Genomic DNA, 25,836 nt, shown 5'->3' with positions numbered 1-25,836 from the left:
CGTGCTTCGCCTCGGCGGTGGTTGAAATAACGGTCCTGTCCCTTGTCGCCCCCCTGCTCCCTCTACCCAGGGCACTATGAACGAGGAGCAGTTTGTGAGCATCGACCTGGACGATGACAACGTCTGCAGCGTCTGCAAGCTGGGGACAGAGAAGGAGACGCTCTCGTTCTGCCACGTTTGTTTTGAGCTGAACATCGAAGGTGACGTTTTAGTACGAGTCCTCGTGTGCCGGCTTCGTTCGTAGATTACTTATCCTGGAGCTGAACGCTAACTGAGCTTATCTGAAAGCTTTCATAAAGGCTTAGGTTTGAAAATGTGTATGTTTAGAAAGTTTTCTCACTGACCAAACTAGTTTGTTAGGTTCTCAAACAACTTGTTTCCAGGAAAGGTGGGTGCCATGCGTGTGCTAGTGCCTGCTCCTCTAGATGTAGGGATGTACCTCCCTTTAAAGAGCTTCTGGAATGCGCTGGTGCTAATTTCACCTTCTGGTGTTAGACCTCTGGTGTTAATTCGGATCAGGTGGAGTTTATGTTCTACCTTTATTCAGGGTCTTTGTTCAATAGTTGGAGGAGTCTGTGTATAAAACTTACTTAAATTGTAAGTTTTAAAGCATAATAGGTTGGGTTTTTTTTTTTGGAAGCAGGTCAATGTTTCACTAAAAATAGTAATCCTCTGGTTATTTCTGTTTTTATGAGGTTATATGTAACATGCTAAAACTGGGTTCATTGTCAAAACTTCTTAAAGTTTGCAAATCACAAAGTAGGAATTTTGGCCATCTTTTGAAAGACTAAGCTTGTATCATCTATGGCCTCCAAAATTGTGTTTGTAGAATTCAAAACCTTGTTTTGCTAAAGAATTTACTCATCTTGTTGTTCTTCATATACAAATGAAGTGCTGAGGATGAATGAGCAATAGATCAGTTATTTCCCTTTAAGTCAAAAAAGTTTTTTTTGAAAGTATGACTATTGTTGCTTGATTTTGGGGCTAACAAAGTAATTTATTCCAGTTATAAAGTAGTATTTGCTGGTTGTACATGCATGTGACTACCTAGAGTAATCTGTATTCAGATGGGTGTCCTCGTTTTAGCTGAGATAGTTAACTTTTTTCATATGAGCTAGTAAGAGGCTATGTTTTGGATTTGTGCTGGGAAGAAGACTGATAACATAAACATCAGCCGCCTTCTCAGCTGAAATCAGGACAATGGGGCAATTGAATATGAAGATCTTAATGCTGTTATGTTAATAGTCCCATTTCTTGATGTCAGTGAGACTTATTGTCTCTCTGATACATGTCAGGGTATGCTAAAGGTCTTAAGATCAAGTCTTTCTGAGGGTAAGGTGCTGTGAGATACGAGCACCGTACCCAGTGATCTGCTTGCTTATTCTGAACCCTAGAAGCATAAAACTGACTGGAATGTAGGGGGCTACAAGGATGTAAAGATGTGTGTTCCGTACACTATTTCTATTGTGTGTCTGACTTCTAATGCGTGTGTAGGTAATAAAATTTTGTTCCTACCTTACAGAAATGTGGAAAATGCATTAGCAAATCAGAATCACTTGTAAATACTGAGTACTATGTTTTGATTTATAAAAAAGTGATGCCATTAAGGGTTTTGTTGCTACTAGAGGCAATATATTTTAATCTGAACAATACTTTCATACTTCAGTAATAATTTGCATGCTTTATGCTTTTGTTTAGAAGAGACATGCTTGTGTATTTACACTTTTTGATAAAACTCAGCAACTATCTGACCTAAGACATCCTGTCAGTCTGCTTGAGTTTTCGTACTGCTTTAAAATGATGGGTTTATGGTTCACAGTATGGAGTTAAGATGTTTCTCTCTTTAGACTTTAAAATGAGAAAGAAACATATTGCCATAATAAGAATTAAGTACTTTGATTCAATTCAGAATCTAGTGTTGGTTTAAAAGTGTTGAAACAAATAAAACAGGATGCATTAAAAAATTGCTGGATGGTTTCTATGCTCCGTTGTTTGAGATAAACCATCAATTTGTCAAAATTACTAGTTATGGATATTACTTTACAAAATGAAGTTTTAGCTGGAACAGCTTTTTTTTTTTTTTCTGTAATTCTTAAGTAGACTTCATAATAGTAAAGCCTTAATCTGTGCAGCAGACTACTTTGCATAGTCTTATGAATTTTTTGTTATTTTTAAAGGAGGACTATTTGAACAGAATACTGATGAAAGCTCACCTGAAACTACATGAACCATTATATTCTTAGTCTTTTATTTTTCATAGTAAAAAAAAAATATTTTTTATCATTATAGCATTAAAATACCTCAATTACTGATATTGTTTTCTGTGTACCACTTTGAAAATATGTACTGTTACTGCTTTTATAGGGAGAGAAGGTTTAAGGGTGGTAGAGGCAGTGTAAATGACTTTATAAAGAATCATTGTAAGACTTTTCAGCTGAACCACTGCATGAGCCAGCCTTTTACCATATCCATGGTTGCACTCTTCCTACTTTTGATGTATCTGTTGGATTCCTGTATTTTCCTGTGACAAAGACTGTGATTTATGTACATCTAAAATAACAATCTTTTGACAGCGCTGGATAGGGAATCAAGTGGATAATTCACTAACTCAGAATGCTCTACTAGATGTTTTCATACTAGCCTCCTGCTTATATTTTAATGAAGCTCACATGCATTATAACATAGCTAGTTGTTGAACACAATCAACTGTAAGTTGTATCAACTCTGTAGATGTGCTATCCCACACTTAAAGTGTCATTCTCACTAATGGTTTGCCTTTTTATTTAACATCCTATTTAAAAATCCAAGCAATTAAAATATGTACATATATTTTTAAGTAATTCAGGAAGTGAAATATGCTGTTCTAAAGAGGTATTAATGCAACACCTTAGGACAGTGCTTAAGGCTTGGTCATTTTTAACGTTGATCTCCCTCAGTGAAGTAGGAAGTAGCTGCTGTTTAAGAACAGGCAGGCTATTAGTCACAGCTCAGCATCTTGCAGGATGCTTAAGTACTCCCACTGTTTGCAGCACCCTGTTGAATTCCATGTGTTAAGTGCTGTCTGATTTAAGGGGAATGTGTAGCACCTCTTCCATCTTTCCTGACTATCCAGTCCTCACTGGGAGGATAGAAGGGAGCGTTGCAGATGCATGTGTAAGGGCAAGCGGTGGACTTGGCAGCATTAGGTATACAGTTAGACTCTATGGTCTTAAAAGATCTTTTCCAACCTAAATGATTCTATGAGTCTGTGTATGAAATTCTGGAACTAAGTTTCCTGATTATCCTTTTTCAAAAGGGTATCATAATCTAGTGCTTTAACAAAACTCATGAGAACAATTCTGTTTCCCTTTGATTGCTTAAAGCTCTCTGTGGTAAATTTATGCACTTGAAACTGATCTAGCCCCAAGCTTAGCCACCTGAACCCTCTCTGAAAAAGATTTTCTTGAATATATAAAACCAAAACACTACAGCAATATAATTCACTTAGCTGCACTTAATTATGGTGTAGTTTAGTATTGGTGAATCTCTGTCTTCTGACATCTGGGAGCTCACAGCTGTACAAGTTCATTTCTGTGTAGGTGATAATGTTGTTGATTGTCTTGGTTAAGTGAGTAATTAGAAATGAGCATGTCAGAGACCATCCCCATCTGTAATGACTCAACAGACTTCTTCCTGGATCAGTGTTGTGATGTGTCTCAGCCTTTAGCTTCCTGACGTAGGGGTGGTTTTTTGTAACCTTTATGTAAACGTTTTGGAAAATAGCTTGAGAATGATACATAATTGAAAAAAAAAAATTAAGTTATAGTCCTTTATAGAGAAGACTGCTATACAGAAAGCTTAATTGATGGTCTGCCTTAAATAACTGCTGAGTTTCTGAATGAGGAAGTTATTTACTGTGTCATAAAACCTTTGTGTCTCCATGATAATTGTTTTTAATAGTAGATTTTTAGTCTTTTAATGAAATAAAATGATAGCTTAGCCTAAAATGTGATTATGCTTCTTACTAAGTTCAGTTAATTCACAGAAACCACTGGTTTGGGTGCAGTTCAGAGTTCAGCTGTGGTGTCCATCCTAGAATTTGTGACTGATGTATATGGATTATAGGGTCTGTTTCTCTGAAGTTGACTGAAAGAGTCATAGTGAAGGCAGGAGAAAAGGGTAAATGGGTATACAGAATAAACTGAAAGACAAGGTGTGGGTTTAAGCTTTCTCCTATTACATGTCATCAACCTTTCTTGAACAGGGGAAGAGTAATGTTCTTAAGGCAGTTTAGCAGTGCTGATCTTCAGTCTAAACGCAGGGGGTAGGGGGTAGGTGGTGTGTCTTGAAAGGACAGTATTTTTGTCCCTGTTGCACTTGTTCTTTCAGCTCACTTAGTTTGAGGAGTCATTCTCAAGGAAGCTGAGCGGTCTAAGCTACACATAAATACTTTTACTGCAAAACTAGATTTTGTGTCTGAAGGATCATTATTGGGTGATTTAGCACAACAGAATAATAAGGTGATTCTTAAACTTTAAAATATACCATGCACTTATATATGAAACACTGAACTAGCATTTTTGAGAGGCAAAACTGATTTTGTACAGTGGTTTTAATGTTCTAGATGGGTTTAGAATGTCCTGGTGGTGTCGGTCTGCTGGAGTTTGATGTTGGCTTTTGTTTGCCTTGTGTAGGCGAAGTGAGCACCAGCAGAGATTGTTGTTTGTGTTTTGTTTTTCTGAGTAGGTGTCACAGTAATCTATGGATTAAAACAGGAAATGTTCTAAATTCATATGTAGCTAGATTGCATAAGCCAAGAAATCATGTTGTGTTAGTTTGAGATAAATTTCTTCTCCTTTTTAATTTCATGATATGGGAAAATTATTAACTGAACTCTGGTAGCAAATATATAATACTAATAACATCTGCAGTTGTAACTGGAGGGTGAGGGGAAAATATATGAACATACAAAATATGTGTGTGTATGTATAAAAGCGGTCTGTATGTATCAACAAAACAAACCCCTCTGCCTGAGCTGCTTTGAAACTCCAGTTGTAGGATTTCCACATCAAAACAGGGTGTCGTGTGGAGATACCTGTCTGTGCCCTAATTCTCCTGTGAGGAGGCTGTAGCTCTAGCCTGAGTTTCTCAGAGCACACAGAGGTGGCTAGAGGGCTAAGCAGTTGTGCTGCCTGTGGTGCTGTTTAGAGTTGTTTAGGTATCTTCCCGTGGGAATGCATTGTGCAATGCAGATGTGTCCTTTGTTAATGCATGCTTTGTGATCCTCTGGACAATGTCTGTGGAAATCCCAGCTTCAGGAGCTTCATGCTTGAATGTATTTGTTCAAACATCAGACTTGTCTCTGAAGGTTTCAAAGTTGACAATCTGTAATAATTACAGTTTAGCTTTACATTTATTTGTCATGGTTGATATATCTATCTTAACCTGGTTTTGTGCTGGTGTGTCTTAATACAGATTTAAAAATCCATGAGATTCCTGAAATTCAAGGGTAACAGAGACAAAACCGTAATAGAAGGGGAAAATCTGATTGTTTGAGCAGATTTTTTTTTCACTGTTTTGCTTATCTGATGCTGCTAACTATGATAACATCTTGGAGGATGCTAGCTGGCGAGCAAACTGGCTTGCTTCCATTTCTGTTTAGAGTTCAACAGCTGAATAGCAAATGACAGGCCATATCCCAGGTCTTGTAATATAAAATAAGAGATAGTGTGAGTACTAAGCATCTGTTCCCCTGATTTATGCTAAGATAGTTCCATTTCCATTGTCCTTTAAAAGTCTGAGACTCGTAGCATTTGAGGAAATTTCAGCATCAGGCTGGTGCATCCCAGTCTCCAGGTTGAGACAAAGATGCTGTAAACAAATCTGTCTTATTGCATAGCTTTTTTTTGCTCTTAAGGTCTATGAAATCTTGTGTAGTACCCTCATTCTCTGTTCTTAAGTGGTTTAGTTGTTAAAAGCTGTAAGTACTCAAATTTTACTTTTTTCTTCCTTACACCCTACAGAAAAATATCTCACTGAAATAAAATAGGTTGTAAGGCACAGCTGAAAGGATTGGAAACTGCTGTTGTAATTTCATTCTGTTCCAAAATGTTAACTAAATAATAACCAATACAACATATTATTCTGGCAACAAAAACTAAAAAATTTCATCATTGCCCTTTAGGCTAGACAGATGAGAACTTGTTTCAAGGTAGCATTTTCAGTTCAGGGGTATGACTCATTTCTGCAAACTTGAATGGACTTGTGGAACTAGCTGCAGTTTCCAGCAAACCACTTAACTATGAATTCAAGTCCAAACATGGTTGGAGATGCTGTTCTTCATCTTCGAAGTGCCATGTAAGTACTGCTGAGTAATAGCAGAGCTGTGTGGCTAGTTCTGAAAGTACTTTTTTGATTTCTCTATATATAAATTTGGGAGGTTTGTACATGCAAAAAAGTTGAGCAGTTATGTTACTTACCTGGCATCTTCCAGAATTCAGAAATACTGTCGAATGTCTTCCACTCATTTCTAGGTCAGTTTTATTTATTTTTCTTAGAAGGTGTGAGGCATCTTTAACATAGTAGTTCTTGTAAATTTTCATCAAAATGTATTGGCTTGTCTAATACAGTAGTAAACTCTCTTCTTGGGTAGTAAAGTAGTTTATAGGAAACATGAATTTTGAAAATGTGTTTAAAGGGTCAATTGGATTTCTCTTCTGTCTTATTTAGGATGTCTTTCCTATGTGCTAAAGTACAAATGAGCTAATAGAAATTCAGTGGGAGATAATTTGTGTGCACGCCTGATGTATGGAATGCACTGGCTTTGTCACATGTAGGTGAAGACAGAACTTTAGTTTATGAACAAGGTAATATCCAGTCTTTACCATGTGTCTGTTTTAGAAGTTAATGAACAGCACTGGTATTTTCCTTCTGGCCAATCTAATAAATTGTAAGATTTAACTCTCAAATGAAATTGCAGGCATACACTTAAAAATAGCAGTTGGCTTTAAGTCTTGTCAAGCAGATGTGTTGGAGATAAACATCTCTAATGATCCCATTCTCCAGTGTTGGCAGAATTGTACAACTGCAGAATATCAGTTTTGCACCACCCCTTGTCATTTAGATGTGGATGACTTGCTGTCTTAGGTCATCATAGACTGGTTTTATTTAATGTATTTTGAACAGGTCTTGGGATCTGCTTTTCTATTAGAAGAACCCCCCTCTTTCAGCACTGTTAATGAGCAGATTAATATGCAGCACTGACTTACAGTAGATGAACATGAACATGTAATGTCTTGTTGGAGCATTTCCCTGTCTGCTGCGGGTCTGAGCCCTGTACACTGGGTAAACCAAACATGAGCTCATCTGATCTTGGTGTTCCGAGTGGACACTAGCAGTTGTTCAGGAGCTGTTTCATGAGCTGGTGAGACATCCCTGTTTCAAGAGCAGTACTGTATGTGTGTGAGGTGGACAGCTGAGGGGAGCAGCATAGGTGGCTGTCACATCTTTCTGCTGTTAACTATTTAGAATGAGGTGAATTGTACCTGAGAAGCGTTTCTTCACTGGCTATGACGGTAGTCTCCACAACTAGCTAAAACTAGAGTTGGTCCTTTTCTAATTGTTCTGATTAAACAGATAATTTTACCCATGCTGCCAGTATACAAATACAAATTTGTATTGTGAAGTGCATTCACTCTCCTTTGGCTATCCTTAATAACCACGTGTACTTTACGCATTTATGGAAGCTGTATGTATGGTGGATGCTAGTATTATACTGGAAAGGCAGCTTTTCCTTTCTCTATGGTCAGACTCTAATATGGCTTTAATTAACAAATGTCATAGCACAAACATAATCAACTAATTCATTGTGTCTAGAAGTATCCTTGTTAATTTTGGCTTGTTCCATCTTAAATTCTGGCTTTTTCTTTCCTCTTCAGCGTCTCAAGCTACAGTTAGGCACCACTGCAAAAAAGATTAGTTTCCAGTGTTGCATTATAAATTGCTAAGAAGGGAGTGCAGGCTTTCTTTAGCATTATTTTTAACTCATGAAGCCAAAAGACCAAATAAGAAGGTTTTTTTAAAAAATAATAACAAGGAAATTAAAAAAAAAACAATGTGGAAGATAAGCAGGCTAATGATCACTGCTGGTCTTTTTAATGAAAACATTTGTTTGTGAAGAGATGTGAAGTAGTCTTGGTATTCAAGAGCATTCCTTTTGAATTGAACTTGTTCATTATTATTATAATCTCCAAATAAGACAACTGTTTTAGACAGCTTTATATATAAATGTGAGTAAACATTTCAGCTTAGTTCACTGTCATGAAGAAGAGTTAGAGAGTTCTTGAAGAATAAGTTGCCGAAGCGGAAATAAAGTCTTTGTAGATTTCTTCCCTTAAAAAAAAAAAAACAAACAAAAACCCAAAAACTTTAATGTGATGGAAACTGATCTACTTTCAGATACAAGTGCTTTAAAATATGATAGAATTTATTGAGATGTGATTACACACCTGGTTATATGGTAAATAGTCTCCAAACTCTCTGCTGCTTTGCACTTACGAAAAACTAGAAGTTACAAAAATGTGTACTACTTTATAAATTGCCTGATTGCTTGGATAGTAAGGCAGGGGACAAATCTATACATACCTACAAATGTGGAAAAAAAATGTTGGATGTTTTGTATGATTGCTGACTTGAAGAACCCGCCAAAAAATAAAAAGGTTGAGATGGATATTGGCAAATGGGAACATTGAGACAGAACTGAAACCCTGTGAAAATCCCCAGAACTGACAATAGCTGCTTATGAAAATTATATTACTTTTTGTAATATTCATAAGCATTACCTTGCTTTATTCGTCTCTTTGTGTATAGTGTTGAATAAAGTAATGTGTCTTCTAAAACTGTGAATAATCTTTATAATAATTTGTTTGATCCATGCCAGTTTACCAGCTGGTAGATTTTTCTGTAATTGTGATAAGGGGGAAAACATGAATTAATGTGAATGGAATACTAAATCTTAACAAAAAGAAAAAGGCATCTTTTCCACTTCATAAAACTGATGGTATTGCCCCCAACAGAAGGATTTGTGTCAAAGAAATGTATTCTTACTTGCTGTGATACTGGTATGTCAATACTAGTTTGTGCTGGCACAGCAGCTGCTGTGGATGCTCAGCTCTTGGGATGCAATTCCAGAAGGTTAGTGGCTGATGTTATTCATGTCCTCTGTATAGGAAAGGACTGATTGTCACCTTAGTACAAAAGAAAGATTGAGGGTTGTTTTCAGGGGGTTTTGTTTCGGTTTTTTGCATGTGTTTGTTACCGTACAAATCCATACCAGTTATATGAAAGCTGAAGCAAGTCTGCTAGCAGTTCTGTACAAAACTGGTTTGGTTTTGTACATTTTCTGTTCCTTACTATATTGAAGAGTATTTAAATAGACCCTTCTGGGTTTTTTCAGTGGAGTAAGAGATAAGGAAGGCTGTAAATTTGTTCTTGGGGTAAGGGGGAGACATGTTCTTGTGTACGGGAAGAGTTTTTTAATAACTTGCTCTATGTTCAGAAATAGTTATAGCTAATATGTGGTGTATAAATAGCAAAACTTAGGCCTTTGAAGTAACATTTTTTTCTTCTGTAATAGTTGTTAATTTCAGGCATACCCGATATTATGAAGTTCTGATAAAATAGATTTCTTTGAGCATCAGGCCTCTGGAGTGGGGAAGTTAACAATGTTCAGAACTCTTGAAGTTGTCAGAAGGAAAGACTTAAGTAACCTTGAGCTTATAACTAGGACATAACAATCAGACAGGGCTTTGTGAAGTCATGCTGCACTTGTTATTTTTTTTTGTATAACTGCAATTGTGTGTTGTTTATCTTGTGTGGTCTCACACCCTTGTCCTATTGCACAAGGAACACGTTATTGTTATGGAAACAATAAAACAGAAAGCCTCAAAGGAGTTATTTTAAAGTGAGACTGCAGTATTCTGTCATTTGTTGTGCAGTTGTTTCTTTTGTGATTGCCCCAGAAGCGGTGGTATGTATAGATGAGGAAATGTAGTCTGACCTGCTTCTTCAGATACATCAGACAGAGGACCTAACTGCAAAAGGCCATGCCTCTAGAACCAGCTCTGGGAATATTTCATTAAACTTGCATCATTCAGTTTTTCTGGTTTTAGTTTAAATACTGTTTCCCTAGTTTTGGGGAAGGAGAGGATGTGTGGGGGAAATAAGGAGAAGTAAAAACTTCGTAGGCATGTTTGATTTTTGATTAGGAGAGCAAAATAAACATCAGTGCCTGTTAGCGGCTGTGATCTAGAAGCAGCCTCTGCAAAACTGCATTTGTCCCAGATCTACTAACTGTGCTTTCTACAGTTCTCTTCCCTCTTCACCAAATCTTCAAGTATTTGCTTTAGACAGGATTACTCTGTCCTGTGATTAGAAGACATCGGCTTCATTCATTCATCTTTGGTCAAATTGTTAAGTGGGTTCCTGTGTGTTATTGTATAGAAAATTGTGTAAAACTTGTTTTCCAGTTAGTCCAATGATGTTTTCTATAAGTAAAAGAAGGTGCTGGAAGCATCAGCAGCATAGCATGTTGGGTAAAGCAAATAATGCTGAACAAATTGGTCTGTTTTTGCAGGGTTTGCAGTGTTGTGAGTATATGCCTTGTAACTTCAGTTGGCAGTGTTTGCTCTGCCTTGATGGCTTAAAGATTTAAAGGTTTCCATGGTGCTACTTGAGTTAAATTATCTGCAGAGATAGAGAGGGAAATTAGGCTTGTAAGTAGGTAGTAGATCATGTAGAGCTTAAGAAAAGTTAGTGTCGTTTTGCTGAAAGAGGTTGAAAGAGATTTGAGGTGTAGACTGAGAATCTTGGTCCTGTACCCATGAAGACATTTGTCTTTGTAATTTGCTCGGGAATTTTCCTTTTAAAAAGATGCCCCTGCTTAGTATGTGGTTTTTGTTTGTTCTAACACTTCATGGACAGAAGTGTCTGTTTTCATGACCTTACCTTTCTTTCTTCCCTAAGAACAAAAATTCCACTGCTGTCCTCTTTCATTTTCCATTCTTCTTGTTGTTTTGCACCATAAATTTTGTGTACATTCTTACAAACCTGAACAGAAAAGTAATGCTCTTGAGTTTCAACACTGCCCAAAGAGTGGAAAATCAAGAATGTATAATGACTGCTCTCAATGTTTGAACCCCCCACCTTGAAACACCAGTTACCAGCAAGTGAGATAATAAAAATTAAGTGCTTGGATTTGTTTTCAGTAGTTTTGTGTTAAGAATTTTACCTTTGTAGCCTAGTTTTGAGAGTTTACCACAAGAATTTGAGGGTAAGTCAGATACAACTGAGAATTTTTGCAATATGTAGCTTTCTGCTAATTGCTCATTAAAGTCTCTATTATCAAATCTTGTTACCTGTTGCATTTCGTGGCTTTTAGTCACTTTTTCCTACTTCTTTCCTTGCTCAAAGGTAAAATGGCTGCAGCTTGGTTCATGTTACTTAGTTTCAGAGATCAAATTACACTGTCATGTGTTAATTTAAATATTCTGGCTTTAATGAGCATTGAGCACTTTCAGCCAGTGATTCACAGATATATTGTTTGTTATTTTCCATGAGGAACTTGTTTGACAGAATTGTTTTTCATTATATCGGGAACCTCCCAAGTAGCATACTGGGTGTTGAGACAAATGTCGAACTGTTCAATATTCTGGGCTTGGATACTGAATCTACTGCGTAGGTGAATCTGAGGAAGAACAAATATCTACTGGTAAAGTTGCAGAAAGTAATTTTGTACTGGAGTAGTATTAACTTTCTGAAATAGTTCGCATACCATCTGTGTTCACTTACCATCTGCAGATCTTCACAGATTGTGTTCCTTTTTAACATGTCAATCACTATCAATTACTTTGAGGTTTGAGTGAGTTACCTGCTGTAGCTATTTGACTAGTCTTTGAAGGAGGACAAGCAAAGATGAGAATAAGCATCCATTTTAGATGAAATTAATTTCAGGACAGTTTAATGTTGGCAAGTGTTGACAATATTAGAACTTCTCTAGCTAGACTGCAGGCTTGTACCAATGCAAAATAATAATCTAAGACTGAAGTCTGAATTATGTTTGACCACTTGGATGACACAAGCCCGCACGCTGCAGTATTTGTTGAGCAGATGGCTCATAACATTTTCCATAGAAGATGGGAGCATGGATGACTGCTCTTAAAATGCTCTGAAGTATTTTTATATAGAACTTTCTGATATAGAGATGGGATTATTTTACCTCTACAGCTTATACATTTGTGTATAGGTGTGATGCAATATGTACAGAGTTACCAGTTTGCTTCATTTGTAATGTTGTCCAAGAGGCACGTGCAGGAAATCTATAAGTCCTGCACTAGAGATTACTGTGTGCAAAGCACTTTGTATGCTAAGGACTCAAAACTGAGTGGAATTTCAAAAACTTTTGGAGTATCACATATCAGAGTTTACTTCAATGATCAGACTGTTAATAGGAAAGCATCAATTAAGTTTTTGTTTTCTTGGTTGTTTGTGAGTAAAGATTTTGAAAAATTAGTTGAGTATATAGTAAATTATTTTATTGTGTCTTTACAGGAGTACCAAAGTCAGATCTTCTACATACAAGGTCTTTAAGGGGGCACAGAGACTGCTTTGAAAAATTCCACTTAATAGCAAATCAAGACTGTCCACGATCAAAGCTCTCTAAAAGTCCATATGCAGAAGTAAAAAACATCTTGAGCAAAAAAATTAACTGGATCATACAGTACGCACAAAACAAGGATTTAGACTCTGATTCTGAAAACTCAAAAACGTCCCAACACCAGCTTTTTAACTTCAGACATCAGACTGATAAAAAATTACTCCCACAGTTTGACTCCCCGGTACCTAGATACTCTGCAAAATGGATAGATGGGAATTCTGGAGGCATCTCGAGCTGCTCACAAGCTCTTTTGGAACAAAGAGAATCTACTGATTTCAGACTTGGTGTGTTACAAGAAACAGGTGCTACTTTCTGTTGCGGCAGTGTGTTGTGGTCTAGTCGCAACCAAACACAGGAAGCTGAAAAGGCTGAAGCTGGTTCACTCACCAGTGTTCGTAGAAGGCATCCTCAATACAGCAGGGAAGAACGTAAGTATATATCTGTTTACACGCAACCTAGCAAGCGAGGGCATTCTTTGAAATAGCTCTTGACCACTTAATGTCCCCCCAGGGCATTAATTCACAGCCTGAAATGCAGCTTTTAACAGTTTGGAGTTGCTGTAAAACCTGTGAAGAAAAAGGCTACGTGGCTAAGCAAAATGGTGTGGAAGGTTTGGTTGGTGTGGACATTTGGTTTGGTTGGTTTTTTTATTTTCCTGTTAGTTATACTCCAGTGTAATACAGAACATGCATAATTTACACAAAAAACTTACAATTATGGTTTATTGCAGTCCTGTTAATGTCAGTCCTGGCAGTTGCACAGTCCTACCGGTGGAGATTACTGTGCACCTGAAAACAACTGTCTTATTGAACTTGTGTGGTGCCTTGAGTTACATTTTACAGAGAGCTACCCTAAGCAATGGGGGAAATCAGCGGTAAGGTGGCAGAGCAAACTTGTGAAACAACATAGAAAATTAAATGTTCTTAGTAGTAGCAGACTTTCCTTGTGCATTTTACTAGGTTTTTTTTCTTTTATTGAGCATAAGAAAAAGGGAAGGCCATTAATGCCACCATGTGCCCCTTAAAGGCTGTAGTAGTACACCTGAGCAATTCTTTTAGTGACTGTGGTGATACTGAAAGAAGTGAAAAGTAAGTTTTCCCATTATTTAAGAAGAAAATCAGTAGAAGAAGTCTTTAGAAAAATCTAGGATGTTGTAGTATCTCTGGAATTGGCCTGTATGAAATGTGTTAGGAGTAAGTTCCTGGTGATTTCTGCAGTTACCATCCTGCTTTTAGAACAGTGCCTGGTCCTAAACTGGAATACATCCACTCTTACTTTTTTACATGGGGAAAGTAATTGGAGAGGGTATTCTGAATCTCAAAAGACCAGAGAAAAAATACAAAAAAGCTGGTAAAATATTCAGTGGAAAACTAGGTAATGAAAATTCAGAGTTTCAGAAGGAGTGAGAAGAAGAGGTACTGTAAAAAGTTGGAATCAGTTTCTTTAGGCTCCCTTTTTCTTTAATAAACTAACAAACCTGTCTTTGCAAAGTTCAGTCATTTCCCATTCTTTATAAAAGGATTCTATTTAACTGCTGTATGATGCTTCATATTGCATTTGTAGTGAATTAGTAGTCTTAAAGCCATAAATCAAAACAGATAATGCTATGCTGTTTGACCACCTGTCTTCTGGAGTCATAAATTGGGATTACATAAATCAGAACAGCAGTTAACAGAGGAATTACGAAAGCTTGACCTGGTTTATGAGGTTATCTAACTGAAGTTAGTGACTTGGAATTTATCTATCTGATCTCTGACTTCTGGACAGATTTATTTTTTTTCCTCTGTTATGACTGCATAATGCACTTTTGTGGCATTTTTGCCTTGCGTTATAAGTGTGTGTTTAATCTTTTTGCAGTATTTGGCTTACATATATTCATTTGGAGTCTCTGTGATTATATAAAGTTTGTATTTTTGAGAAAAATTTAGTCAGACTTTCTCTTCCAGAATTAGATACCTTCTTATTGTAGTACCTCCACAGTAACAACATAGCAGTCTACTAAAAAAACCTATTGTTAATGTAATTATAAATAAATTATCCAATATTTCTTTATAATTTACGTCAGCCATGGATAGAATACTCTTTTCATTTAAATTCATCATTCTGTTCCTTTTTTGTTTGCTTCTGTATCAGAATTGCGTGACATGAAACAGGCCTGTCCTGATATACATGCAATGCATGAAGCTGCCTATCTGCTACAGTTGATGAAATGTTGATGAAAATAGTGAAGAAATGGGAAGTAACATCCTACCACTGGGTATAAAAGTGGAAAAAAATATTGCAGTTTTTGTAAAGCTGTCATTATATTAAATCCAATCAGGGTTTTCATGGACCTTAAAAAGTGTTAAAGGATGGTAAGATGTGAGAAAGCAATTGTTGGTTGTATTGATAGCCAGAGGTAAGAAAGAACACTGCTGTACCTGGTGGTTGGAGAGGGGTGAATCTGTTTCACTCTTAAGTGGCCTTATGTCTTTAGTGACAAGTGGGCGATCTTAGCTGTTGCCAACTGCTTTGGTTTGGTGATGCCAATGAAAAGTTAATATACTACAACTGCAAGATGTGAGGAAGGCTGAAAGAGAAGGCTTAGGATAATTGAATAGTCCAGCAGGTAGGTAAAACTATCCTTTTCAGAACGCAGGCCTTGAATTTACAATATAGAAACCTCTTGCACTGAGAAATCTCTGAACAAAAGCTGTGTGATTGGAGCACAGGTTTTTCTCAAGAGTGCAGTGAGAGCTTTGCGAAGCTAGAGCATTGTTTAAAAACAATATTTAAAAGTTACAAGGTCTTGAAGCGTGTTTCAGTGCCAAGTATCTTCCTGTGGTGATCAGGATTGTCACTTTTCTACATACATAAGGAGCAAAACTGCATAACAAAGACATGTAGCTGCATGGTGAAAATCCTGTCCACAAGCTATTTCCTGTAGGCTTGCAAACATAGCAGGACTTACTTCAGAATTGTCCACGTGTACACAGTTAAACAGAAGTACTTGCAGGGGTTCCACTGCGGAAACCAGGTTTCGCAGTCAGAGGAAGGTAAAGTATTTAAAGGTGTCAATCAGTTTGCAAGCAAATCTGGTTTGGACACTTTGTTTTGAGGGCTTGAGTTTCCAGCTTTTTGATGTTGAAGGAGGGGCTTTCCTGTGGAGTAAGACTTTGTTGGTCAACATAATTTCAGACTTTCCACAAGTGACTGGTAAATAATGTTGCCTCTTACTACCACATCTGTTGATTATTAACATGCAAATGATGACAATTTGAGAAAATAGGAGTCTACTTAAGGATGCTTATGCAACTTCAGTAGTAGTAATAACAGATTTTATTGAATTTACAGTGACTATGATGACTCCTGGAGAGTTAAAGCAACTTAATGAAAAACTGCTCAAGCAAATCCAGGGTGAGAAATTTTCAGTACCCTTTGTTTTGGGTTTGTGTTGCTTTGTAATAAAATCTTGTTTAAAAAAGAAATGGTGATGGCTTTACTGTCAGCTAAGTTTTGAACAGAAATCTTTGTATATCATGTTTCCACAAGAAACAAGAACCTTCTAGGTGCTTTTATTGTGTAACCTCCTTGGGCATTGCAAACGGTCACTTGAGTATAGTATTTTCTTTCTTTAAGTTGTTTTTTGTTTTTGTTTTTGTGGGTTTTTTTTACTGGAATCAGCTTCATTTTGAGTTATAAACTGACCCACCTTAGCTCAGGTCACCTAAAACTATGAACTGGTGGTCCTGTTCAGTTCACAATGCATATGCTAAGCTGTGCTGGAACCAGAAAAAAAAGTGGTGGTTTTGTGCATGAGCCCACTTAAATGTCTATGCCTCTGTATTAGTAATGTTCAGCGCTGCTTCTTACCTCCATGAAAGTACAGGGACCAAGTGGATTAACCTAATAATGTCCTTGCAGATGTGTTTGAAGAGCTGACGCACCAAGTCCAAGAAAAGGACTCTTTGGCCTCAGAGCTCAACGTCCGTCATATTGCTATTGAGCAGCTGCTGAAGAACTGCTCCAAACTGCCGTGTCTGCAGATGGGACGAGCAGGGATGAAATCAAATGTCCCCATGTAAAGGGGATACAGCCTCTGTCCCCTTATAGAGCTAACTTTCCCTAACAGCTTTGATAACCATTAAGTACAGCTGCACAGATATTTAGAAGCTTTTGAGGAAACTTGGGCAGCTTTCTCTTTGCATTCATAATCTATGAGGAGTCTTACTCCACTTTGGTTTTAACAAAAAAGGCAAATATTTTAGGTATCAAAATCTACTGTGATGAGGTTTATTCACTTAAGGATTTTTTTTTGCCCATAACTACGCATGAGCCTTGAAATGAATTTTGTTTGATAATAAAATTTTCTAAGAAAGAATGACCTGAAGCCTGTAACCTGCCTCCTTCATACAGAGGAAAAATAAAAATTTGAGTTTTGATCAGGTCTGATCATGTTACATCCAAGAGAGCTTTAAGGGGAGAACAGTATTAATGAAACTCATGTTTTCTTATTTATTATGAGCAATATTTTATTATTGAAATTTTATACTAAATAAATATCACTATTTTAGGTACTTTTCCGGATCTCTTTATAAAATGTCTGAATTACTCTGTATAATGTTTATGCCTTGTGTATGTTTGTTTATCCTTTTTTCAGGTCTGTATCTTTCATGATACAATTTAAAAAAAAAAAAAGTTGTTTCCCAAAGAGATGAATTTCACATGTTAAATAAAAAAATGTGGTGGTGCATCACTTATTTTTATCAGCTTTATAACTGAAAATTTGGTTCATGAGAGATGTCTAAAGAAAAAAAAGCACAGCACTTCCTTTAAATTAAAAAGGAATCCATACATTGTTTTTAATGCATAGAAGTTGTTTTATATGTGTGAAATTTTCAATGCTGAAAAACTATTTCAAAGAAGCTAAATAAATTTGTAATACTACGTTACCTTGTTATGAGTGTTTATAAAGTTGGATCAGACTATGATAAAGTGTTTTAATTTTGAAATATAAAAATAGTAATGATACATTATAAAACAGAACAGTGTCTGCTTTTTAAAAGCTTCTGTCCGTCTACCATACTGAGAAATCTTAGTTAATCTTTGCCAAAAACATTGTGGAGCTGCATTTGTGTAACGGAAAGTTGCTGAGTTGTACCCAAAAAGTCAGGGATGGGGGAGAGATCCCCCTCCCTAAAGTTAGTCTTTGTGCTTTGATTTTATCACTTTAACTGAAAACAGGGAGTAATTTATATAGCTGAGCTGAAAGAATGACTAGCATGAAGAAAGGTTTAGATTTGATTTTAAAATCAAACTGAGAAGTAAGCTGAAGTTCAGACTAGGTTTACTGATTATCCTCCTTATGGTGAAATCTGGAATATTTAGGACAGGTTGATTAATTTTATTTTTATTCCATAATGCATTTCTGGAAGGGTCCTGAAAGGGGCTTGGAGCAGCTGGAGTATGCGTGAGTGGGGACTTGAACTTCTGTCTCTTACTGTTTTGTGGTTTACAAGGGGAAAAAAATCGGTGGTGTCATTGCTTGTGAACGCAAGTGGGCCTGTAAGTAAAAGTGCACTAGCTAATCCCTAATTACAGATGTCAGAAAATGGATTAATCTCCATGTACCAGTCTATAAACCTTATTAATGCAAGTGTAAAGTGAGAGGAGAAATACCATAGTTACTCATAACTGTGGAAATGACCATTATACAGTCTGAGTGAGGCTGGATCTAGATTCCCCAGGTGTCTGATCAGGCTAATGAGGGTCTCAATTTCACTTCACTAGACAGTGAGGAGAATTAAATAGTACTTTCACTTTTGTTGTTTACTCTTGTGGGCACTAAAAGCATAGCATCTACAATTTAACTCCTTCTTACTACGTATCTATATTTAATTTTTGTTGCATTAGATTTTTGATACAAGGTTGCAGGGGCTTTATTGGTTTTAAGATGGGTTATAATTAGGAAGGATAACTTTTGGGGCACATAAGCCATGGAAGCACAAATTGTTTTGCATCATTTGCCTTGAGTATAATTGTGAATCATGGGAAAAGGAAAGAATATACCTAGCATATGTGCTTAAAATAAGGTAGCTATATAGCTGTTTCTTCTCTTTAAGCTCAAGATGCAGAGGGGGGTTGGTTTAAACTAATGTGCTGTAAGAAAATGCTCATACCGTAGGATTTATTTCTTCACTGCTTTCCTGACTTTCACTGGGAAATCTGTCTGGTGTAAATCTTGCATTGAATCTGAGTTGTTTCTGTATATGAAATGCTGATCCTTCAAGTATGAGATGCATGTATTTTGAATGAGCAGTGAACAAGCTTTGTGCCGGGGGGGAGGCGCAGGGAAGACTTGCAATTGCAAAGGTGATATTTGAGGCTATGAACACCTACCAAAATCCAATTTGAGACTCTTAACAGCTTAAAAGTTAGCGGGTTTAATTTGCATTATAAGGCATCACTTATTTAAAATGGAAACAATAACTGTCCAGAAAGTGGCATACTCAAACAGAAGGATCTTTATGAAATATTGTCTGAAAACAGGCAGAATTGCTAGTTGTTTTTTTTTTTTTTGCAATTGCTAGTGGTAAAGGGCGCAAACTGAATTCTGTTTTTTAACAAAGGAACATATTACCAGCAAAAATATTCACCTAAACTGAATCCTGAAACTTTTTGTTACTTTATTTTTTTATTTTATTGCAGTACCTGGAAACTCCAACAATGAGAACACAGCTGGATGTAAGGCTCAATTAGACAGTAATTAAATGCACAAGAAGGAGCCTTGCTTGATCAAAGAAGATCCATATGAGTACAAAAGAACATACCACAAAGATCCATTTAACAGCTTAATCTATTATTTTCAGGCAGATCCTTCCTTCTTTAGGAGCAACTCAGTAACTGCATTGTAAAAATGCTGCTCTCCGTTTTTCCTAACTTGGGATCTGGGGTTGGGCAGAGCTATTCTGTTAGCACCCCTGAATGACAGTGCATGTGCTGGTTTCCACAAGCCATTTCCAGAAAGTGGGTAAGCAGCTTCGGGCTTGTTGCTGCTTTTTAATTAATCTGATCCTAGGAACAGAACTGATTTTTTGTTTATTTGTTTTTATTATAAATATTCCTGCCACATAATGCTTTCTAGATGATGCAACTGTTCATGTCAAAACTGGAAATGCTTATTACATGTAACAAATATGTAATGGATTGCACAGGCAGTTAAATTTGTTTTGCAATTATAAGGTTTAGATTGACTTATACGTATTTAAATATTGAGATTTAATTTTGAGGAAAAAGTAATAAAGCAATCTGTTTTTCTTTTTTCAGATTAACAGATTGCTTATGTTATTTTTCTTTCCACAGGATTTTTGGTTTCAAGAATGACTAAAATGTTTCTGTTTTTACTGCATCTAAACTCAGTGATGTGTAACTGAAGCAACATTAATGAAACTATGTCTGTAGGAATAGCATTGAAGCTATTAAAGTTGGTTGGGTCGTATGTTAAGAAAACTTGCACACAACAGCTGTGGTTCTAAAACATCTTGAAATCATGATGCTTCTGGCTAAAGAAAGGTAGGTTTAATTCATAAAGACTGCAAATAAACCTGTTTGGTTTTTTAAAAGTCCTTTTTTATTGTGTTGTGTGAAGCAGCCTTCTTCACTTTTGTTTTGCAATTATTAAATGTGTTAGCATCTCTTGGCTTCAGGTTTTTTAAAAAATTATTTAATGAGGATGTTATGTTAAGACGGTGTGTTGGAATAAAGGGAAGTAGCAATGCCAGTAGCTGTAGCTCTTGAGGAAGATTAAATTCTGCAGTAGGGTGGAAAAAACAAAAGATGCTACTAAATCACCGGTATTGTTTTGTAGTGTAGTACAAGTCAACGGTGGATCCCACTGTGGAATGAAAGTCAGAACTTCTAGGGTTTTTCCTTTCCATCTAATTTGTATCCCATGCAGTTCACATCACCATAGAGTCCTGAAACCTGCAGGAAATGCTGTGCAAACACTTGTTTGTGTACCATCAGCTTAAATATTTATTTAAAGGACTGTTTTCCTCAATTACTGCGAACAAATTAATTTGCCAGTTGAAGGCATAGTTATGCAGGTGTTTCATTCTTGTCCTAAGGTAGCTGTGTAAGATGCCTTCTGGTCCTTGCCTGCACTAGCATCCTCCTCTGCTCACTCTAGTCTCCACACCTGCATTGCCATGAGAAGCCTGAGAAATGTCATTGTTCTTCTGTTAGCTTAAAGAACAACAGAAATATCATAATTACCTTCTCAGTACTTGTAATACCCAAAGATTGTCTCTCTGCCTCTTCAACACTCAGCTTGCACTCTTGGTAACTGCCAGTGCCTTCCCCACTCATCCCCTCACCGTTTGGCTGCCAGCCTTCCGTGGGCCTGGGGCACAGCTGCCTAAGCCCCCTCAGGTTTTGGAAACAGTCCTGTCACGTGAGATGGTGCCATGAGAAAGGAGAGGTACAACTACAGACTGAAGTAGGATTATTGACAGAGCAATTTACTGGTAGCTCAGGGATTCAAGAGTAAAGCATGGACGTGAAAAGGCAGAAAATCAGGAAAAAATGATGGGTGTCAACAGCATCAGTGGATTTGGTCCGTGAGTGCAGTTCAGTCCCCAAGGTCTGTGGCTCTGTCCTCATGATCAGCTCCCACATCCTTACCACCCCTCCCCGACTGATGCCTGCCTGGTGAGCAGCAGCTCTTCAGGCATCTTTCCAGAGTGTCAGCATGCTGGTGCTTAGCCAAGTAGCTCAGTAAGTCCTGCTGATCTTGTGTGTGTGAGAAACAATAAATACTTGCTTTGTATTTTTAAGTTGTACGTATCTTGCTTGCAGAGCCTCTGTGCGTGGCTACGGATGGCCAAATACAGTGACTCAAGCAGTGAAAGATGTCTGCGTTTGTATGGCAAATACAGTCTCTAGGTAGATGCAGGTATATTGTTGTATGCTGACTGGACCTGAGATAAGCAAATATCCTTGATGTCACATATGGACATCAATGCTACAGGTCAGGTATTTCAGGTAGGAAAAAACCTGACTGCTATGTACAGGTCATAAATTGCAATGAAGGTGATCACTTATAAAGTTAAGAAAATGTTTGTGCACAAATGGAGACAGATACGTTCTAACTGTGAAATTTAAAGTCAATAAACATACACCAGCTATGCTGCTAATGATGCACACAAAAGAAATGAAAAAAATCCTTAATATTTAATTTGCAATATGTGCTAGCAGAAAAAATGAATAGGCACATTGGTTTTGCAATTCTCATCTTTTGAAGTTATGTAGGTAAGCTTCAATTCTTTTTACATTAAAAAGGAGGACAAAAAAGGCAATATTCCTTCACAGATAGTCTTTGTCTAATGAAGTGTCTGAGGGAAGGTGAGGTCAGGCAACATGCTACTTTTCAATTAAGTGCAGCTGATCAGAAGGTGAAAAAGGGCCTATCTACATACTAAAGAAAATTATCAAAATATGTTATTTTGTGGAAGATGTTACTTAGCATTGATGAAAAATGTGTGTGATTCTTAGTAATCACTTAATACCTAACAACTGCTTCTGCAGTTCTATGTGCTGCTGTCCTGTTCTCTTAACTGTACCCCAGTAACTCGGGAATCTGTTAATTTTAACTAAACTTGATGGAAAGCTAAAAATGTGATAGAAAGCTACAAATCTTGAAATCTTTATATGATGGTGTGGCTCAAGGAGATTTTATGAAGCACTCTCCACGTTTTCCACTTATGAGAAAAGAAAGAAATCTGCAGAACAAAGTCAGACCAAAGCATCAGCAGAGGGAGAGCAGTGCATGTGTGTGTTTGGGAATGCCCCAAGCACAAGGATAGCTCGGCTGGGCACTTAGGAATAAGGAGAAGTCACAAGGCTGTGGGCAGAAAGGTTTCGCTCCTCCACTGCTACAGCTGTGTCGACTGCTTGAGATGCTCCAGTGCTCATAAGGCAATCCCGTGGTATCCCCTCAAGCTGAGATCAACATGATGGGTTTACAAATGATGTCTTGCTGTGGGTTGAGGCAGCAGCAGAGCAGCTCCTGCTGGGTTACTGGGACAACCCCATGATGTCATCTTTTCAGAACGCATCAGCTCTATAGATCATCACACCATCAGAGAAAGGCATTGAATGAACTAGTGATGTTTCACTTGAGAGCAGCAGCAATGTCGCTGTTAAACTTCTAGAGGGGCTCTTGACTAGCTGTGGGGAATGGCAGAGCAGTACCGGCTTACCAGGACGTGTGTTTAGCTTCAAGCTTTTAAAATTACTGACGTCGCACACAAGAGACAAGGTTAATGAGAAGAATGTTTAATAAATCTGATGCAAAACTACCCAGAGTCTTTGGAATGCTTCTTTTGTTTGATCATAACTTCTCAGCAGGTCTAAAACCTGACACGATCCAACAGGACCTTTTCCAATTCTTTAAAATGTAGTCTGTGTATTAGGCTGGCATTTAATACACACTCTTATTGCAGCGCTTAGTTTTACTCACAACAGCAAAATAATTAATGCAAGTTCAGTTCAAACCTTGAATATTCCTAGGGTACTATATGGGCCCTAGATCAAGATGCCTCCAAGTAAAATCCTCAGCAGTAATGAAAGGCCTACCAAGACTGGTCTTGGAGCAACTTGTATGTGAGCTTCTGTTACAACAACTTCAGGATCTTCATCATCATCTTCATACTTATTTCAAAAGTACATTGCAGTGCTGAGAGACTAAGCAGAAACAGGTTGTTTGATAGAGGTAGCCTTTGCAGTCTAAATTGTGTGGTGTGTCTATGTGGCTATATTCATAAAATTAATGAGATAATATATATCTAAAATGGGAACTTGGGTAAGAAAATTTTCTGTTTTCTCTTCTTTGAAAACATCTAAACATTTGTTGTGCTTTTCTGTGTATTTTGAATATATGCAAGTGTTTATTCTGCAGTCACTGAAGCACATAGCAGGCTTCACTGACTTCTGCTGAGGATACACAATACCTCTGTATATAGCATATACATATAAAGTGTATAGAAGAGTGTATGTTATGCATGATTCATGGCATCCCGTAAGGGAATAAACATGGCTAAAGACTGAGTTTATTAACCAAGGGTAGCCTAACTTTTTTTTTTTTTTTTTTTAATAACACCAGTTTGGTACAGGTTCCTGAGCAGAACAGTTCCAGTAATTCCTCTTTAAAATTCTTCCTGATATAGCAGAAAAATAAGTACTCTGTGAAGCCAAATGCCAGCTTTAAATGATAAGACTTATTTAATCCACCTAAAGAAAGATGCAATTATCGAAAAATAGTTTCACGGTTTTCACCTTTTCAATGATTTTTGCTAATCTGCTGAAGCTAGGAAATACTGTGGGATGTCAGTTTTAAGGGGGTTGGTAGCAGTTTGTGGCTTCCAGTAGATATATTAATTAGAATTCAAAATCCAAGGCAGGCAGACTTCAAAATGAAAAGACCATAGAAAGCAAATTATTCCATTTAGAGCTGTGCATTGAAATAAACAATAAAAGACTTCTTTCCCAAGATGGTTTTAAAAAGTGTTCCTGAATAGATGTTTATGAAGGCTGCAGTTGGGAAAAATAATTGTGCTCCTGTCTAACTAGAGGTTTGTTTGAAGTGCCATCGCTTTAAGTTTTTTGTGTGGTTAATCTTGAATGAGGCTTTTGTACAGGTGACTTTATTTAAGGATAGATGGTCTTTCAATGTGGAGATAGGTAAAGGAATAATGCAGTGTGAATTTGCAGTTAACTTTGGAACAAACAATATTTCTCCTCTCTCAGCATTCTATAGGCTTCAAAGGGTTTGATAAGCAACAGCGTCCTCCATAGTGCTGATGCAGCTGCTGTTCGGAATAAGCAGGACTGTATTCTTTGTCCGAAAGCTCCATAATATAAGACCATTTGTGATAATCTTCTGATACTTAACTGCTGCCAGCAACATGCAGTAAAAGGCACTGTGCAGGGCTGTGCCTGCTGGCACCTGTGAGTACTGCAGCTGCAGCTGCTTGGTTACTGGGAGGGGAGCAGGGGGTTGTGGGGAGCCAGGCTCCCATGAAGCCACTCAGCAGCCTTCTCTCTTGCCACTGCTGATCACACTACTGGGTTAAACAGACCACTGCTTGGACACAGTAGGGCATTGCTTACATACTTCTCTTTCCAGGCAGATTGGAGCACACCAATAGCCAAGTAAATCCTGTTTGCTGTGGTTGGTGCTGTTTCTCTTTCCTTGCCCCTCACCCTCCCACAATTGTAGAAATTCCCTCTCCCTTCAAAAACATGCTTAAAAAGATCATCCGTTTGTAGAATCATAGCTTCTGGATGAGGGGGGCAAGAAAAAAAGCTTTTAAAAGTGCTGAATCCCGTTGTGAGATGCACTCACCTACAACACTAACCGATAGGCAGGTCAGCCTGGTTTCCATTAGCCTGAAATCCTCCTGTATTTTTTTTCCCCAGCAGCAAATGAGCAATAATTTTTTTTATTACTGTATTTACTTATAAAGCATTCCTTACAACAGTTCCATCCTAACCGCTTGGTTCTAAAAAATAATATTTTCTCTTCATTGTAATCTCTTGAGAGGGAAAGGAGATTCGTTTCTGAAGGCACTGTGGTGCTATGTATCGACAGGCAAAGGAAAGGCAAAGCAAAGGAAATGCCTTTTTTTTTCATTTGTTTCACTTTTTTAAAAGGCTGTTAATAAGATTTCTCACTACAGTAAATAACAAGTTATCACAGCCTCAGAGGAGGCCATCAGCGTACATCTCCAAGAGGCACAGGCTGGCCTTCAGTGAGCCCCTGTCAACATCAACTACCTTTGTAGTTGTCTCCACTAACACTTTACCCCAAGATAAGTGAGACAAGGAGGAGTGGGAGGAAATCTGGTCTTTTCCAGCCCATACCCCTCCCAAATTAAGCTGTACCTCTGCCTTCCTTGATGTAGTTCCATCTGCACCTGTAGAGTTGGGTTTGTGAGCAGCAGGCATGGGACTGGTTCCCTTAAGCCTCCCCTCCAGGGATAGAGGGGACGAAGAAGAAGAGCAGCCCATACCGAAGGTGTTTTTCTGCTGGGTTAGAGTGACCGGATAATGCTCAGAGCTCAGGCGCTGCGATGCACCACAGAAGCTTTGGCTTGGACACAGAAACA

At 37.6% G+C, this 25,836-nt stretch overlaps 1 protein-coding gene across 1 annotated transcript; it reads left to right on the top strand.

Moving 5' to 3' along the window:
- Window positions 1-74: 74 nt before the first annotated feature.
- Window positions 75-16,920, top strand: LOC104464304 (chromosome unknown open reading frame, human C21orf91). The gene is made up of 4 exons (XM_010076971.1): window positions 75-200; window positions 12,586-13,119; window positions 16,025-16,087; window positions 16,595-16,920. The coding sequence occupies exons 1-4, from the start codon at window positions 77-79 to the stop codon at window positions 16,753-16,755; spliced, it is 882 nt and encodes a 293-aa protein (XP_010075273.1). The 5' UTR covers window positions 75-76; the 3' UTR covers window positions 16,756-16,920.
- Window positions 16,921-25,836: the final 8,916 nt, after the last annotated feature.

Source organism: Pterocles gutturalis, unplaced genomic scaffold (assembly GCF_000699245.1).
Source record: "Pterocles gutturalis isolate BGI_N339 unplaced genomic scaffold, ASM69924v1 scaffold12888, whole genome shotgun sequence".
NCBI lineage: Eukaryota > Metazoa > Chordata > Aves > Pterocliformes > Pteroclidae > Pterocles > Pterocles gutturalis.
The sequence above is the reverse complement of the archived record's forward strand: the minus strand, read 5'-3'. Positions and strand labels throughout refer to the sequence as shown.

Coding starts and splice junctions, on each gene's coding strand:
- LOC104464304 (XM_010076971.1), top strand. CDS start 77: ATGAACGAGGAGCAGTTTGTGAGCATCGACCTGGACGATGACAACGTC. Junction 201..12,585: donor TTTTGAGCTGAACATCGAAG/GTGACGTTTTAG, acceptor GTGTCTTTACAG/GAGTACCAAAGTCAGATCTT. Junction 13,120..16,024: donor TCAATACAGCAGGGAAGAAC/GTAAGTATATAT, acceptor TTGAATTTACAG/TGACTATGATGACTCCTGGA.